Source organism: Geotrypetes seraphini, chromosome 1 (genome assembly GCF_902459505.1).
Source record: "Geotrypetes seraphini chromosome 1, aGeoSer1.1, whole genome shotgun sequence".
Taxonomy (NCBI): domain Eukaryota; kingdom Metazoa; phylum Chordata; class Amphibia; order Gymnophiona; family Dermophiidae; genus Geotrypetes; species Geotrypetes seraphini.
The window spans coordinates 383180206-383198304 of record NC_047084.1 but is presented as its reverse complement, the minus strand read 5'-3'; the positions used below and the strand labels follow the sequence as shown (position 1 = coordinate 383198304).

Below are 18099 nucleotides of genomic sequence, written 5' to 3'. Positions count from 1 at the left end.
GCTGCAATTGGTAAGATTAAAAACTTGTGCCACCGCTGGCGAGCTCTGCCGTTGTCTCTTATGGGCAGAGTGGCATTGGTTAAAATGGTACTCTTCCCCAAACTTTTATACCCTCTTCAGACCATTCCTGTATGGGTGTCTTCCTCCGACGAGCGTTCCTACCTCGCAACTGTTCGATCTTTTATTTGGAGCGAGAGGACGCCCAGAATTCGCCTTTCTAAACTTCTCCGAGCCAAACAGCATGGCGGCCTAAACATCCCTGACCTACGCGCATATAACGTGGCAGCTTTATTTCGTTGGATACACGCACATCTGGCACCTGACTTCCAATCCTCCTTTTCGTCTACGAGTCTTCTGGAAACCTGCTGTCTCCCCATATCTTTTTCCTCCTTTCTCCATGGCTGTTCCGGGGGGTGCTCTGGTACCATCTCCTCTCCTTTTTCTGCGTCTTTTCTCCCCTTACTTCACCCCTTCCGGAAGGCATGGGCATGGTGGCGAGGGAAGCAAAACCGGCTGGCCGGTTTCTCCCCCTTTCTTTCACTACTTCGCAATCCTGATTTCCCTCCTGGTATGACACGTTTATGGGGTCTGGCTGACAGGGGAGAGCGAGATATCACCGTGGGAGCGATTTTAGACATTGGGGGGGGGACCTTTCCTTCCTTTTCTCAGGTCCAGGATTGCTGGGGTCTAACCTCCCAACACATACACACGTATTTACAACTTCAACACTATATTTCCCCTCAGATAGTTCGCTCTGCTGGCAAATGGGAGAGTGGATCCCTTGATAATATTTTTATGGAGACTCCATCCTCCATGAACACTATTTCCCGCTGGTACTCTGCATGTCAAGACCATCACCCAGAGTTGGCTTTGGTGGCACTAGCCGAGGAATGGTCCTCTGATATGGAAGGAACTGTCACTGTACAGGACTTGCATAAGTTTTTCCAGAACAATGACCTTATGGTAAAGGCAGTATCCCTTCGGGAGATACAGTTCAAGATTCTCCATAGAGTGTACATAACCAGAACACGTGGAGTACGTATGCATTTGTGGGCTGACGCTAAGTGCGTCCGGTGTGCTAAGGATCCAGGTACACTTCTTCATACCTTCTTAGATTGTCCAACTCTTACATTTTGGGGCCAGGCCCATCACTACCTTGAACGGGTACTTCAATGTACTTTTGAGTGGAATAGTGCAGCGCTTTTACTAGGGGACGTTCAGAACTTCATACAATAGGGATTGGACTTCCCAACTCAGAAGTTTCTTCTGCATGCTGTCCTGTTGGGCAAATCTCTTGTGCTGCAGCAGTGGTCCACCGCAGAAGCGCCTGGCTTCAATCTATGGCTAGTTAAAATGCGGCTGCAGGCCAGATTTGAGCTTGACTCTTATGCCCACAGACCTCAAGTCATGTGGATTACTTATTGTACCCTGTGGGAGCGCCTTTTAACTATGTCTTCCTCCGCTGCTGCACCGTCCTGATTTCTGTCTTTTGCTTTGGTGGGCGGGGTTCCTATATGATGTTTGCTGATTGTATACTGTACATGTGTCATCCTGCATTTAGTCCTCTCTTGGGGTGCTATGTTTCTGTTTTTGTACTTACAGCAGTGGCGATATCAACAAACGTGATTCCTGTAGACTACCTGCCCGAGTGGATGTGCGTATGTGACGGTTTGATTGAGAGTGTGTTTGTTGGTTTGAATGACTGATGGAAGAATCGTTTGGGGATTCTTGTTTTCTTTATAATTCATCCTACTTATATAGAAAATGGGCACGTGTGTACCATGTTCTTATTCCGTTATTGTCATTGTTTGTATACACAGAACTGCATGTTCTTCTGATGCTTTAGTTCTTTTATTGTATGCAACTCTGTAATATCAGCTTGTTGTACATGGTTTTTGTGGCCTAATAAACATGATATTACAAAAAAAAAAAAAAGAACAGAGAGGGGAAAAATGCTTGAGTACCTGAATGTAAACCACTTAGACTATAATTGGTATATACAGTAAATACTACAAATAAATAAAGGGTGAAAGCATAATTTTCTCCTCAGCAAAAGACTCCATCAGTATTTGAGGCTTCATGTCCAGATCACCTTCTCTTCACTGTACAGCCATGAAAGACAGGAAATCATAATCAAGATATGTAACAGGACAACCTGAATTTATATATATAAAAAAAATAAAAAGCAATAGCATCATTTCCTCCATTATTCAGCTAATGACAATTAGTGTTTTTTAACCACTAAGGCCCAGAATCTATAAATGGCGTCCCAATTGTAGGCAGCAGTAGGTGTCCTACCACTGTCTAACCAGCCCCAAAAAAGCGCCTAAGCTCGCCTAAGGCTAGGCGCGGGCATAGTTTGGCCTGGAAGTAGCCTTAGGCGGACCTAGACGGAATCTTAGGTTGGTGGAATCTTAGGTTGGCCCATGTGCCTAAGGACCCTCCTATGGGCGGGGCCTTAGGGGCCTGTGTTAATCAGGCCCTTAGGTCCCTCCCCAGTGCATCCTACAATATACCGGGAAGGGGCAGGTCCGCCTCATTCAGACAGAGGCAGGCCTGCTGTATGAACGGAGGGAAGACACATCCAGCCGGCCTTCCTACAAGGTTAGAGGGGGGGTCTGGAGGTGTTTGTTTGGTGTGGGTGGTCCGGGTGGGGAAGGGGGTGGCACGATCTACAGGAGAGTGGGTGGGGGGGTTCCAGCAGGAGGGATTGGGCATCCCTCCTGCCACTTTTGTTTGGAGGGGTGTTCCAGGCAGGAGGGACTGGGCATCCCTCCTGCCGCTTCATTTAGGGCGGGTTACTGGCAGGAGGAACTGGGCATCCCTCCTGCCGCTTTTGTTTGGGGGGTTCCGGGCAAGAGGGACTAGGCATCCCTCCTGCCACTTTCATACGGGGAGGGTGTTCCGGGCAGGAGGGACTGGTTATGCCTCCTGCCACATTCATTCAAGATGGGAATGGGCAGCTGCAAGCCCAGCCACTAAACTTACTGTAGCAGGAAAATCCCTCTCCACGATAAGCTCAGCGGCCACATCTACTTACAACCCAATTCTCTAACCAGCGTCTGTAACATGGACGTTGGTTAGAGAATCGGGTTCACTTTAGGTGTGATTCTGTTTAGGACACGCATCAGCTTCTGAAACTGGGTGTCCTATACACAATTCAGGCCTAACTATTGCTGGAAGATCTAACCCCCGATATTTAGTGCCGGTCTATGTACAGGCACCGGCAATGAATATTGGGGGCTATGTCTGGGGCCTACATAAATACTATTCTTTTAAAAAATAATCTAACATGACCCCCCCCCAAGAGGTCAAAGCAGCCATTTTGAAAGGCCACCACCAGGGGGAAGGAACAAGATTTGATTTGCTTTTTTGGCTTCTGCCACTCACTGAACAGCAGTTATTTATGCTCCTAACTTTGGGGCCCTTTTACTATGTCTTAGTGTGTGCTAATGGAATTGGGCCCAGATTCTATAAAGTCCACCTAAAGTTAAGCACTGACAGTGCCTTAATCGAAAGTTAGGTGCCTAACTCGAAAAACTCAATTCGATAAAAGGTAGGTGCCTAGCCCAAACACTTACATTAAAAGTATGCATGGTTAGGGTCAGATCATGGGCATGTTTTCAAGTTAGGTAATTCTATGAATTAGGCAAAGAAAACCCTGGCATAACTATAGTGTACCTAAATTTTATAATGCTTAGTGCTGTCTAAAGCATACTTAGCCGGTGCTAAGTGTGATTCTATAATGGGTGCCTAACTTTTATAGAATCACGCTTAGTACCACACTAATCCATGGTGATATCGGTGCCTAACTTTAGCTAAGAAGCCTATAGGTATAAAAGGGGCTTCTTAGCAATTAGTGTGTGCTAGGTTTCAGTAAAAGGGCCCCGTTGAGAGCTACTGCAGGCTCAAAAATTGGCCTCTGTAAATTTACTAGGGCTGAGTGTGTTACTGTTTACTAATAATTTGACTAAACTCCTTTTAATGGATATTTTTAATGTTTGGTCATTTTCTTTATCTCTTATTACTTAAACAGGTGCCACTGTGGTCACTCCAAAGAATCGGTCATGAAATCAAGCATAATATGTTCACTTTCCCTTGTCTTCGTGCTTATTTGTTCTACACTCTACTGGATTAATATAGAGCCTTTATGGACATTGCACAAATTCATGAATAAGCAGTTCATGACTAAGCAGTTTATAGCTGAAGGTATTATTAAACCTGATCATGGAATCTTTTTTGTTGAGACTACAGAGAAACTGGAACCCTCCTCTTTAGCAGTATGTGCTGTAGAATCAGCATCTCAAACGTACCCCAACAGAACTATTTATTTCTTCATGAAAGGACTGGCCAAAGGTGAGAAGATCAAAAAGAGTTCCTTCTTCAAGGCCATTCCACTGCTGTTATCTATTAAAAATATCCACATCCTTCCATTAGACTTTGAAGAAGTTTTTAACAACACTCCTCTATATTCTTGGTACCAAAAGGTAACATTTTTTCATTATATTTAACTTGAAATAGAATATCCATGAAAATCTGAAGCATATTTTTATTCATAATAGCATTGTTCCATTTAGTTTAACTTTTCTTAGCTTCAGTTTCTTTTCTTTCCAATTTTTTAATTTTTTTCTCTTTGTAATTTGCTCTATAATAGTCCTGTAATGTTAGTGTAGCAGGTCACCATCATCTGCTTCAGAGGTGTTGAGGTAATGGATGAGGAGCCAGCTTATCCATCAAAGCCTCAGGATGTATCCTCCATTCCTCTGGGAGGGAAATAAACATGCAGCACAAAGCCCTGTCTCTACAGGCCAGGATGCCATGGAGCCAGGTAAGACAAGCCACACACACTCAGCAAGTTACAGAGAAAGCAAATAATATATATTAAAATATATATTGTAAGGGCTTCTGTACACTTCACAGGAAGGAAGGAATCAAAACTCAAAACTAATTCTGTAAACTTAGCAGTGTCCTTGGGCGGCCTGCTCTTGCAGGGCCATAGCAGACATGAATGTCTCTCAACTCAGCATCAACTCTTACTGGTCTCTGGCCTGGTCCCTAGATCCAGAGTTACCAGCACAGTCTCTAGTGAGAACATGAAGCTGGCCCTCAATGGACCAGGCCAAAACACAGACTCTTCATGGTTCCAAGTTCAACTTGGTCTACCTGAACATAATGGTTATAGTTTCTCAGGTTCAGGTGGAGGGATCAGCAGTGGGCATCGCTGATTTCCTCTGGGCCTCTTTAATGTAGCTATGGTTTGACCTTCCTTGAGGGGAAGTGTCAGAGCCAACATAAAACTCCATAATCCTGCCCAAGGGGGAAGTGATACAGAAGGAGTGGAACCAGGAGGGCATGGTCCAGGAGTATGTGAAAGGAGAGATGTTGAGGAAATCTAGGGGAATCAGAAGGCAGCCAAGGAAGAAGGTTTCCCCTCCCCCCATACCAGCTAGGGAGAGGTATTGCCCCATACGCCAGCTAGGTTAACATTAAAGGTGTTTTTCTAAGAGTGAGAAGACTGGGGGGAGGGAGGTCTAGACTAGAAAAGAAGCCAAGAAGAATGTCCAGGAGAAGCTAAGGTAGAAATAACTCGCTTAGGAGCATTCCAGGATCCAACTGTCATGGTAACTGTTCATCCTCAGTAAGGTGGGTAGGATGGAAGAGGCTCATCTCATTTCCACCACTTAAAGACCTACTGGTGACATGCAAATATGGCCATTCTGGTACATACCCAACCCTCAGACGGAAGAATTTTTGAAATTGTTGTTTGCAAGGAATTTCTGACTTTTAATATTTTGATAGAAGAGTGCTTTTGTGCAGAAGAAAGTTAATCACATAATTTTGGAGAGCCACCAGGTGCTTTACTTATCTTTTCAGCTTTTGTTGCTTATATGTGCTTTACTTCAGCAAAAGCCTTAGGCAATTGCCTCCTCCATACCACTTAGACTGTTATGAGTCAATATTCAAATGCTGCCAAAATATGGCCCGGTGTTTCCAGGGGTCCATCATAAAGGAGCCAGAGGTAAGGTATGTGGTGTACATAGCCCCCCCCCCCTCTTACTCATCAAAGGTCTCTCTAATTTCCCTGTACCTCCAACAAAGAGCCCCAACCCTCCTAAAGACACCCTCAGCATAAGCCCCGATGTCTAACGATAGGGAACAGGAACAGTCCTAAGTTGCTTCTCTCTTGTAGGCTACCAGTACCAAAAAGCCACTGCTCACTCATAGCAGTAGTCTCATGTACTATCCTTAGGGGTCAAGTTGGAGAAAAAACAACCAACAGATGATATTATAGAAATTTATGACACCATGATTGGGAGGGGAGCTTGGCTGGGATCATGACTGGACATATGGAGTGAATGTTCCTATTGCAAAAAATTTATTTTAGATAAGTGAGCCATCCCAAGTCATTAAATCTTCACTCCCAGCCTCTATTAATAATCATGGCAATGTCCGGTGTCAAAGAAAGCAAGATTGATAGCAATTTTACCATTACATCAGGCCTAAAGCACCACAAAATAGATCCACAGGAACTGAAGGCACTGTAGGCAATAATGTTGGAGCTTACCCTTGTAAGTGGTATTGTGAAGTACACACAAATTAAGTATGTATTCTTTCTTCCAGATCAGTTCAAATCCTTTTAGGTAGCAAACTTTGAGTTATAGTGTTATAGCCTTACTTTTTTTTAACTTATATACATTGTGAATGAGAATTTTACTTCTCCTATATACAGGCCGTACTCCCCTTATTATCATGGTCTAAGGAAGGATATACAATTATTCTGTCTTTTTATTTGTTAATGCCTTATATTAACTTTATCCTACTGTATTTCTTTAACAAGAAGTTGTTTTTCTTGTAAATTTAGTTGAAAATATAAATAAAGGAATAATGCTAGAGCAAGTATAAACTACCCAGAGTATCTGCCAAGAATTGGAATCCCTTAATGCCCATTTTATTGCTTCTAAGCTTCATTTAGACATCTTGGAAAAGCATACCCATAAACTGGAGACCTGGCTGAAATACATACCTGAGCTGATAAAGCAATTTTACAATTACAAAAGAGACTTAGAAGACATGGCAAATCAGAGTTGATGGAGTAACATTAGCAGTTTTAGTCTGTTGGAAGGCTCCAAGGAGACCAATATGCTGAGTTACCTCACTGATCTACTTCTGAAGTTACTTAGATGCTATTGGAAGCAAAAGTAATTGCATCACACTGGTTTTGAATGTGAAAATTGTGAGTTGCTATTGACCAACTGTTCATATATGAATATAAGTATGATACTGTGAGTACTGCAGTTGGTTCTGATCCTTCCAGTCACTCTGGTTCTTCCAGTCACTCTGGCGATGCTCTGGCCAATTGGGTTACTCTGGCCAATTAGCTTAGGCTTACTGGGAGTAAGGCGTATGCCAGCATTCCTCCCCCTGAGAGTCGCCTGAGAGCTCAAAATAGCTCAGCTCCCTAATGGAAAAGTCCTGAAGTCTTCTTTGTTCTCATCCTGGATCATCAGGATAAGACCCCAGCCCAGTCATTGAAAGTGCTAGTTCTCTTATCTTTGGGCTGTCTTTCTAAATATTTGGATGGAAATCATTGTCCATTTCCTCCCTTGTCCTCATATCAAAAAGTCCTCATTTTTTCAGACAATTAACTTCCCTGTAGCATATCCATATGCAAATTAGGTCAACCGAATAGGATCCTGGTTACTTCCTGGTTTTCTCATAAGATGTCTTAGCTGGTCTTCAAGTGGTGGGTCAGAGGACATACACCCCCTCAGCTCAACCCCCTTGGGCTGAGCTTCTTGTTTCTTCGGATTTTCTATTTGTAATTTAAAAAAAATCAGCATGTAAGTGTGCTTTTCCTGCTCTATGAACAACCCTGTTCTATGAACAACCCTGTGGAGGGGCATAATCGAAAGGGACGTCTAAATCCGTTTTCGTCTAAGTCGCAAGTCGTCCAAAGTAAAAAAAAAACAGCCTAGGACACATTTTCGAAAAATATGTCCAAAATTTTTCGTTTCGAAAATTGTCTAACTATACGTCCTGCGGATCTGATCGGCCAAGTCGCTACATCGTCCATCTTTATACCACATTTTCATCCAACTTTTTGTCCAAGCCAAAAATGTTTAGAACAAGCCCTGTTGGATGTGGGAGGGATCTGCAAAGTGATGGACTGAACATTCAGACATGCCACCTAAATAGTGGGGTACCTTACAGGGCACTGCTGTGAACTTCACAAAAAGGGTGCCATGTCTTCTCCTCACTACAGCTCCCTTATAGGTCATGGTGAGCCCCCCAAGCCACCTCCAGAATCCCCTAGGCCCACTTATCTACCACCCTAATAGCCATTATGGCTGCAGGAGCTACTTATATGCCAGTAAAAAAGGGTTTGGGGGGTGTATAGGGGAGTGCATATGTTTAAGTATCAATGCAGTGATTACTGGGGCTTATGGGCATGGGTCCTCCTCTCCATGAGTCCCTAACTCACCCCCAAAATGGCTTAACCCGCCTCTGTGCTGGACGACTAAGCTTTCCTATGCCAGGCTGCCAGGTGATGATGGTCTGGAGGCTAAATTTTAAAGGTGTGATTAATATTTTTATGGGGGTGGGGGGGTCGGTGATCACTGGGGTACTGCGTGGGAGTCTGTGTTATGTGTTTGCAGTGCTTATCTTGTGACTTTAAATGGATTTTTTGTAACTTAGACCATGGTCTAAGTCACAACGTCCAAATTGGCTGTACAACTTTCAGTTATATATGCTGTACGACTAAGTCTAAGCCAGCCCATGTCCCGCCCAACTCCCGCCCTCGACACTCCTCCTGAAACACCCCGTTTAGCTTTGGTCGTTCAGCGGCACTAAGAAGGCCTAGGTTGTTTAGAAATACGTCCTAAACCTGTTTTTCTTATTGGCACTTGGATGTATTTGGGCAATGTTCGTCCAAGTGCCGACTTAGGCCAGTTTTGGGAGGTTTTTCTCTTTCGATTATGAGCCCCGTAGGCTTGCAACATTAAAAACCATTGTATAAACCGGACATTAGTATTTTTTCATAAGATGAAGCCATTTTAGAGGCGCGAGATCCATAACAAGGGTAAATTGTCTGCCTAGGGGAGAATACTGCAGTTTCCACAGCCCATTGTACTGCAAGGCACTCCTTTTCAGTAGTAGAATATTGTTGTTTTGCCCCAGTCAGATTTTGGCTAAGAAACATCATGGGGTGTTCCTCCTCTCCCATCCCCTGACTCAGGACCACTCCGAATCCAAACCCCAAGGCATCGATCTGCAATATAAACTCCTGACTAAAGTCAATATTTTTTCAAAACTGGATCTTTTCAGAGAACATTTCAAGTGCTGTAAAGCCTGATTGGTTTCTCTACTCCATGGTATCTTAATAGGGCAATTATTATATAATAAATCAGTGAGGCTAAATTGGGAATAAACTGTCAGTAATAACCAATCATCCCTAGGAACTGACACAACTATCTTTGGTTTTCATAAGAACATATGCCCATATGCCCTTGCTGGGTCAGACCAGTGGTCTATCGTGCCCAGCAGTCTGCTCCCGCAGCTGCCCCCAGGTCAAAGACCAGTGCCCTACCTGCGTATTTTCTGGTTCAGCAGGAACTTGTTTAACTTTGTCTTCAATCCTTGGAGGGTGTTTTCTCCTATAACAGCCTCCGGAACTGCATTCCAGTTCTCCACCACCCTCTGGATGAAGAAGAACTTCCCTACGTTTGTACGGAATCTATCCTCTTTTAACTTTAGAGAGTGTCCTCTCATTCTCCCTACCTTGGATAGGGTGAACAACCTATCTTTATTTACTAAGTCTATTCTCTTCAGTATCTTGGGAATGTTTCTATCATGTCCCCGCCCAGTTTCATCTTTTCAAGGGAGAAGAGGCCCAGATTCTCTAATCTCTCGCTGTACGGCAACTCCCTTTACCATTTTAGTCACTCTTCTTTGGACACTTTTGAGTAGTGCCGTGTCTTTCTTCATGTATGGCGACCAGTGCTGGATGCAGTATTCCAGGTGAGGGCGTACCATGGCCTGGTACAGCGGCATGATAACCTTCTCCGATCTGTTCATGATCCCAGCCAGTTTTTAATCCATGTGAGTATTTCACCCTCGATTCCATGGCTCGCAATTTTTTGAAGTAGAAGTTCATGCGGAACCTTGTTAAACGCCTTCTGAAAATCCAAATATACACTGTTGACCAAGTCATCCTTGTCTATCTACCTGTTTACTCCCTCGAAGAAGTGTAGCAAGTTCGTCAAGCAAGAAGCCGTGCTAGCTGGTCCTCATCAGATCGTGTCCGTCAAGGTGATCAATGATGCGGTCTTTTATCAGTGCCTCTACCATCTTTCCGGGTACCAACATCAGACTCACCAGTCTGTAGTTTCCCTTGAACCTTTCTTGAAGATCGGCATAACATTCGCCACTTTCTAGTCTTCCAGAATCCTTCCCGATTTGATCAACAGATTGGTTATTAGTTGAAGCAGTTCAGCTATAGCCCCTTTCAGTTCCTTGATTACCCTCAGATGGATGCCATCCGGTCCTGGGGATTTATCATTTTTAAGCCTATCAATCTGCCTGCATACCTCTTCTAGACTGACCATCAGCCCAGTCAGTTTCCCATCTTCGTTTCCCGCATATAGCCTGTCGGCTTCCGGTATGTTGTGTATATCCTCTTCGGTAAATATAGACGCAAAAAATGTGTTCAGTTTATTGGCGATAGCTTTGTCTTCCTTTAGCACTCCCTTTATTCCATGGTCATCCAACGACCCCACCGTTTCCTTCGCGGGTCATATCCCCTTGATATATCGAAAGAACAGCTTGAAGTTTTTCGCCTCCTTGGCTATTTTTTCCTCGTAGTCTCTTTTGGCCCCTCTTACCGAGTTATGGCACCTGCTTTGATGCTGTTTATGCTTTGATGCCTGCATACCTCTTCTAGACTGACCATCAGCCCAGTCAGTTTCCCATCTTCGTTTCCCGCATATAGCCTGTCGGCTTCCGGTATGTTGTGTATATCCTCTTCGGTAAATATAGACGCAAAAAATGTGTTCAGTTTATTGGCGATAGCTTTGTCTTCCTTTAGCACTCCCTTTATTCCATGGTCATCCAACGACCCCACCGTTTCCTTCGCGGGTCATATCCCCTTGATATATCGAAAGAACAGCTTGAAGTTTTTCGCCTCCTTGGCTATTTTTTCCTCGTAGTCTCTTTTGGCCCCTCTTACCGCGTTATGGCACCTGCTTTGATGCTGTTTATGCTTTTTCCAGTTTTTGTCCATTTTTAACCTTTTCTATTTCTTAAATGAAGTCTTCTTGTCTCTGATCGCTTCCTTCACCGCTACAGTGAGCCACACCGGTTCCTTGTTCTTTTTCCTCTTGGATCCCTTGTTGATACACGGTATATATAGATTTTGCGCCTCGGTGACTGTGTCCTTAAAAAGGGGCCATGCTTGCTCTAGGGTTTTTACAGTGCTTATCCTCTTCTTAATCTTTTTTCCCACCATGAGTCTCATCCCTTCATAATTCCCTTTTTGGAAGTTCAGTGCCGTGGCCGTTGTTCTGGATTGATGTTTTGCCCCTGTGTCCAGATTGAAGAGGATCATATTGTGATCACTGCTTCCCAGCATCCCTTCTACTTCTTCTCCTTGTGCTGGTCCTTGTAGTCCATTTAGAATTAAGTCCAGAATCGCATTTCCTCTCGTATTTTTCTTGACAAGTTGTTCCAGGAAGAAATTGCCTACAGCATCCAGAAACATGAAACCGGAGGTGCCTAGGTTCCAGTCTTTCCCTGGATAATTGAAGTCACCCACAATAATGTCTCCCTTGTAGTTGCATTTAATTTCATTCGTCATTTCTCCATCAATTTATTTGGACTGCCCTGGGGGTTGGTAGTAGATGCTGATCTTCGTTTCTGTTCCATTTGTTCCCAGAACTTCGACCCATATAGACTCTAACTTATTTTTAATTTCCAGTGTGTTCTCTCCGATAGAATTAATTCCCTCTTTAACATATAGGGCAATATTCCCACCTTTTTGACCCACTCTGTCTCTGCAGTATAGCTTGAATCCCGGTAGCACAGTGTCCCAGACGTTTTCCTTGTTTCACCATGTTTCCGTGATGCCGATGATGTCAAGGTTACCTTTTTGTGCTATATCTTCCAATTCCCCCATCTTATTCCTCAGGCTTCTTGGATTCGTGTACATACACTTGAGTTTGTGGCCTGTTACTTTCTTGCATTTCCTTCCCTCTTGTGTCCTTGTCAATCTGTTAGGATATCTATCCTGCCTATGATCCCGTGAGTCTTCCCCGCTATTTTCCTGCATGATTTCCCCTGGGAATACTGATTTCCGAACCATCGACTCTCAGTTGACTGTCGGCTTTCCCCTTCTTCCTAGTTTAAAAACTTATCAATTTATCTCTTGTTGCTTGCAAGTAGCCTTGTTCCATCTCCGCTGAGGTGGAGTCCATCCTTCCTGAATAACTTGCTCTTCCCCCAGAACATCGTCCAGTTGCACATGAAGTGGAATCTTCTTCCTCACACCAGCGCCTCATCCACGCATTGACTGCTTACAGCTCCATCTGCCTCTTCTCGTCGGCCCTGGGTACCGGTAGGATCTCCGAGAACTCTACCCTCGGCATTCTGATCTTCAGTTTCCTTCATAGCATCCGGAACTAGTCCTTTAGTACTTTACTGCTGTAGTTCCTGTTGCTCACATTGTTTGTTCCCACATGAATCACCACCGCCGTATCTTCCTCTTCCACGCTGTCGATGATCCTGTCGATGTGGCTCACTATGTCTTCTATTTTGGCTCCTGGTAGGCAGGTCACCAGATGATCCTGTCTTCCTCCCACTATGTGGCTTTCGACTTGTCTGATGATGGAGTCCCCCACGATGATCACTGTCCTCTCTGTCTTCTCTAGTCTCTCCAGCCGCAGGTCCGTGTCCCTGGTGTATGTCCATCTCTCCAGCCATAGGTCCGTATCCTCTGTGTACTTCCATCTTCCCTCAACCTGGTGGTGGCTTGCACCAGACTCATCTTCCTTTGGGTTCCTTTTGCTGTTTCCAGGTGTCACTGCTGTGTCACCCATTTCTTCCTTGTGGTTGTCCTCCAGGTAGTCCTCACTCACTGTGAGTGTGTCTCGATAGTTCCATTGTTGCTGGTGATTTTCCACGGCCTCTCTGTATGCCTCTTCGATGAACTTCTCTAACTCCCGGACTTCTTCCTCGATGGTTTCCTCCATCTTGAAGTTGTCTGCCTCTCTGTCCTCCTCCTCCATTGCTCGAAGTGCCTCTAGTTCAAGTATTCTGCCTTCCAGGAGTCTAACTTGTTTCTTCAGGCGCTCCCACTATATGGTGTTTCAAGAGAGAGATGAGGATAAAGGGTTTCAGAAACCTACTTGGATAGGGACATTTTGCCCAATATCAAGACTAAACGGTTCATAGTTTCAATCACTGACACTAGTGACCTCCTCCTCCTATTAGTGCTTAACTTATTTCTTACTGCACCTTATATATTTTTTTACTTTTATAACAACAGCAAGAAGTCCTACTTATCTTAAGTGGGCAGAGTTTCTGACCAGCCCGATGGGGACCCATTTCGCCACAAGAGTGGCTTTCTCAAGGTTTCTCAGGATGCTCTGCAAATATCTAAAAGATACACACAACTGATCAGAGGTTAGCATGCTCTCTAAATACACCCTAAAACTGTGCTTAAACTCCTGTTCTTAAATTAGTGTATAAACTATCATTTAAAATGTAGTTGGGGCCTTGTCCTGATGCACCCATTTATACAACATGGAAATGTATCCTCTGCGCACTGGTGAGCCCAACAACTCCTCAAAGTCAGAACAGCTATAAACTGCGGCATCAGCCTGTTTAGCCATTTGCAAATAACTTTTCACTTGAAGATATGGGAAAAGGTCCTTAGAATCTAACTTATAAAGGGCCTGGAGCTCAGGAAAAGCACGGATGGTCTCCCCCTCCAGAAATTGGCCAAAGTACTGCAACCCTTTCCTTGCCCACCTCACAAAGATCCCCCATCTCTACCTGGCATGAAATCAGATGTCTGTTCAGGGTACAGCATTATGCTGGAGGGGCTGTGGGCAGCGGGGAACCTTTTTCATATGTGGTAGAGCTGCCCTTCAATTCAAGACTTTTGGAGACAAGTGTTTAAGTATGTGGGGGCTCTCCTTCAGGTGCCCCTCCAAGTCAGAGCGGAGGTGGTCTTATTGGGATTTCCTATGGGAGGGGCAGATGATACCCAAGATAGACTGGTACGGTTGGCTTTCACAGCGGCTAGGCTGACTGTGGCTCGCCATTGGCGAAGCACTACTATACCTACGCTGACTCTAATAAGAGAAAAATTGAGGTAGGTATGTGAAAGATACAGGCTTTCGGCCCTGTTGACTAGGCAATGGCAGCAATATTACGATATTTGGGGGGAGATACCTGGTAGTGGAGAGATTGGATGTGGGGAGTTCTGCTGTCAGTTGAATTGATGGAACTGGAATGGTCTGGGGCATTGGGGGTTTGTCTTATTCTGGTTATGTGCTTCTATTTTTTCAATTCTGCTCTTTCTTCTCCTTCATGGGGGGTGAAGGTTGTTATATGCTGTTACCGGGGGTGGGGATGGGGATGACATCAGTGGGTCTTGCTGTTCTGTGGATTGACTGAATGTACTGTTTTTTTATTGTACTGATGTGTCGCTGTGAGGTTATTTGTTATAAATAAACAATTACAAAAAAAAAAATGTAGTTGGGGTGAATCGCATAACAAGTGCTTCAAAATATGTGTTGTTAGCATCACATAATTAAACATTGAAACATTCACCCCCTAATCAAAGGCTACCAGATCATATTCAGCGGCACATAACTGATTAGTGTCATTGAAAATGTCTTCTCAGTGCTCAATGTGAAACCAACTATTTTGGGGACGTTCCAAAGGTGGAGACAGCGCTTGGCTGGTTAAGTGCCAAGATTCAGCATAAATAGGGCGACATAAAAGTTAGTCCTATATGTATACAATTAACATTTTAGAGGCACAAAAAGAATCCAATGTAGTCTGCAGTGAAGCAAGCTTGTCCACATTCATTTCTCATAGGCGTTCGTTTGATATCTTTTGTGCAATTTGCTTCATACCTTAACCACCATGGACCCCTGAGGAAGGCGTGTTGTCTGAAACACGGACCGTGTCGGGTTCCTTGGTTGGTAATAAGGTTGTATATTTTGCTGCATTTTTATTGATTTAATAAACAAAGCCTGCATCTTGTACATCATCTGCAGTTTGTTTGTTGTCTTTTGCTTACAATTCACATTTTATCTGCTATGTTTTTGCCAGCTACTTATACCTAGAAATTAAATAACAGAGCCTGGATAAGGCCCAGCATTGGATTTTCGAGGATAACACCAACAACAATCAGCAAAAGATGATTTCTACTGGCTGAATATTGGGCCCCCCCCTTGAGTGTTTTCATATCACAAGTGCATTGCTATATTCCTTGTTCTGTGGAATCAAATATATACATTTGTGCAGTTGAGAAGTAGTCAGTATGGAAAGGCATAGAAACAATACAGTAAATGTAATGCAAGCAAGCAGAGGGGTGAGAGTACTAGGGAAAGTTGGATTTTTCCACAGTTTATCCAATAAACACTTGTTTTACTTTTTTTTATGAATCTAGGTGTTTTCCCAGTATTTAATTGGTCAAAATCTAAAATCTTAAGCTCTAATTATAACTAAGATGCATTATATTAAGATTCTACTGACAATCTTAAGCTACAGACAAAAGAGTTCACAATGCACCAATAGACATATTAAAAAGAAAAACCCTAATATATGTTTCCTGTTGATATTAGCAATATAGTGAAGTAATCACTTTTACGTACATGTTAATCTATCCTTGATTTTATACTCAATATAACAACTGGGTCAAATTCAAACAGAAAAAGTTCCCAAAAGACTATGAACTAACAATTGTTACTTGATTTTATACTGACAATGAAACAAAAGAAGTGAAAGGAAAAATAACCCTCTGTATACTTTACAGGTAAACCCAGCCTGGGAGACATTCTGGACTCATGTCAGCGCTGATGGCTTCAGATTAGCAATGATTTGGAAATATGGTGGGATTTACATGGATACAGATATTATATCCCTGAAGCCTGTCCCAGAAGTAGATTTCCTGGCATTTGAAAATTTTGAGACAATCAACAATGCAGCATTTGGTTTCCAAAGGCACGATGAATTTCTCTGGGACTGCATGGAGGACTTTGTGAAGAACTACAGAGGAAACCTATGGGGTCAACAAGGTCCTAGACTACTTACTAGAGTGATAAAAAGTCAATGTGAGATATCGGGTTTCAAGGATATAGGAGACATAACGTGTAGAAATATTTCCATTATGAATACAAAACGATTCTATCCACTTCTCTATTCTGCATGGGAACGGTATTTTCAGGTCTGGAATCCCCATGACACTTTTAATAACTCATATGGCTTGCATTTGTGGAATTACATGAACAAGAGTTTCAAGAAGGTGATTGCTGGAAGCAATTCATTGGCTGAGAATCTCTTTATGAAGCATTGTCCACTTACTTATAAATTCATTGTAAAACATACATCAAGGAAATAAATACAGGAGGACAATGTTAGCTTCTTAATATTTTCCATAATCATAGAGATAGTCAATGAGGACTGCATAAAAGTGTTCAGACCTTCATCTTTCCTCCTTGTTTATTTGCTTTAATTTTAATTGTTTTCCTTGATTTATTTTTAATGTAAAGTTTCCTTGATTTATATTTAATGTAAAGTTTAAAAATGTAAAACAAACATTTTAATTGATAAACAATATTAATATCACATAGACAAAACTCCATAAATGCATCAGGGTCCAGAGGAGAGCGACACGAATGATTAAGGGCATGGAAAACCTTTCATACACTGAAAGATTGGAGAGACTGGGGCTCTTCTCCCTGGAAAAGCGGAGACTCAGAGGAGACATGATAGAGACCTACAAGATCATGAAGGGCATAGAGAGAGTAGAGAAGGACAGATTCTTCAAACTTTCAAAACATAAAAGAACAAGAGGGCATTCGGAAAAGTTGGAAGGGGACAGATTCAAAACGAATGCTAGGAAGTTCTTCTTTACCCAGCGTGTGGTGGACACCTGGAATGCGCTTCCAGAGGGCGTAATAGGACAGAGTACGGTACTGGAGTTCAAGAAAGGATTGGACAATTTCCTGCTGGAAAAAGGGATAGAGGGGTATAGATAGAGGGCTACTGCACAGGTCCTGGACCTGTTGGGCTGCTGCGTGAGCGGACTGCTGGGCACGATGGACCTCGGGTCTGACCCAGTGGAGGCATTGCTTATGTTCTTAATTCCTTGATTTAGCTCTTCAGAGTTAATCATTCAGGTTTATTGTGCCTTTAATGCTGAATGCCATAAGACAGTAAATTTCAGTCATTTTATGAAAATTAGCTGTCTTAAAACCACCCTTATTCAACTTCTAAAGAGATGTGTTTGAGGTTAAGAGAGGAAATGTACATACCACATATATTCTACAATAAGTCAAGAAATTTTGGCCCCAAAAGGCACTGGCAAAACCAGGGTTGTCTTATAAATGTGACTCTATCTGGGCCAGCACCTCTCTCTCTCCCTCCCTTTCACCTCTGCTGGAAAGCTGATCCCTATCTCCCTCCTCCCCTGCCCCCTTCCTTCCTCACCAGCCTAGGAATCACCACCTGTGTAGAGTAGCTGCTAAAAATATCTTCAGTGTCATAGCAGGGATCCTCAGATACTGCTTGTAGCCCGCCCTGAAGCACTTTCTGATTCTCTCCCAACAAACAGAGGTCAGGTATCAATAGGGTTACCAGATGTCTTGGAAAATCTGGACATATCCAATTTTTGAGGACTGTCTCAGTGCCCAAATGGACCTTCAGTCTATCCCTGTATGGCAATTCTTATGTTCTTATCATAGATCAATTAAGCATCTACTGCCCAATATCCTTACTGAACCAGGATATGAAAGTATTAGTTAATATCCTGACAACCAGACTCAACAGGTTCCTGCCAACCCTTATCCATGATGATCAAGTGGGATT

The 18099-nt window shown here is 43.3% G+C and overlaps 1 protein-coding gene across 1 annotated transcript in view; it reads left to right on the top strand.

The window, feature by feature from the left end:
* The window catches only part of LOC117361040 (alpha-1,4-N-acetylglucosaminyltransferase-like), a 60197-nt gene extending 43189 nt beyond the window's left edge, over positions 1–17008 (top strand). Inside the window, exons 2-3 of the mRNA XM_033945873.1 lie at positions 4037–4487; positions 16046–17008. Of these exons, the coding sequence (XP_033801764.1) occupies positions 4068–4487; positions 16046–16630 (1005 nt within the window). The 5' untranslated portion in view covers positions 4037–4067 and the 3' untranslated portion in view covers positions 16631–17008. The remainder of the gene's footprint in view (positions 1–4036; positions 4488–16045) is intronic.
* The last annotated feature ends 1091 nt before the right edge of the window (positions 17009–18099 follow it).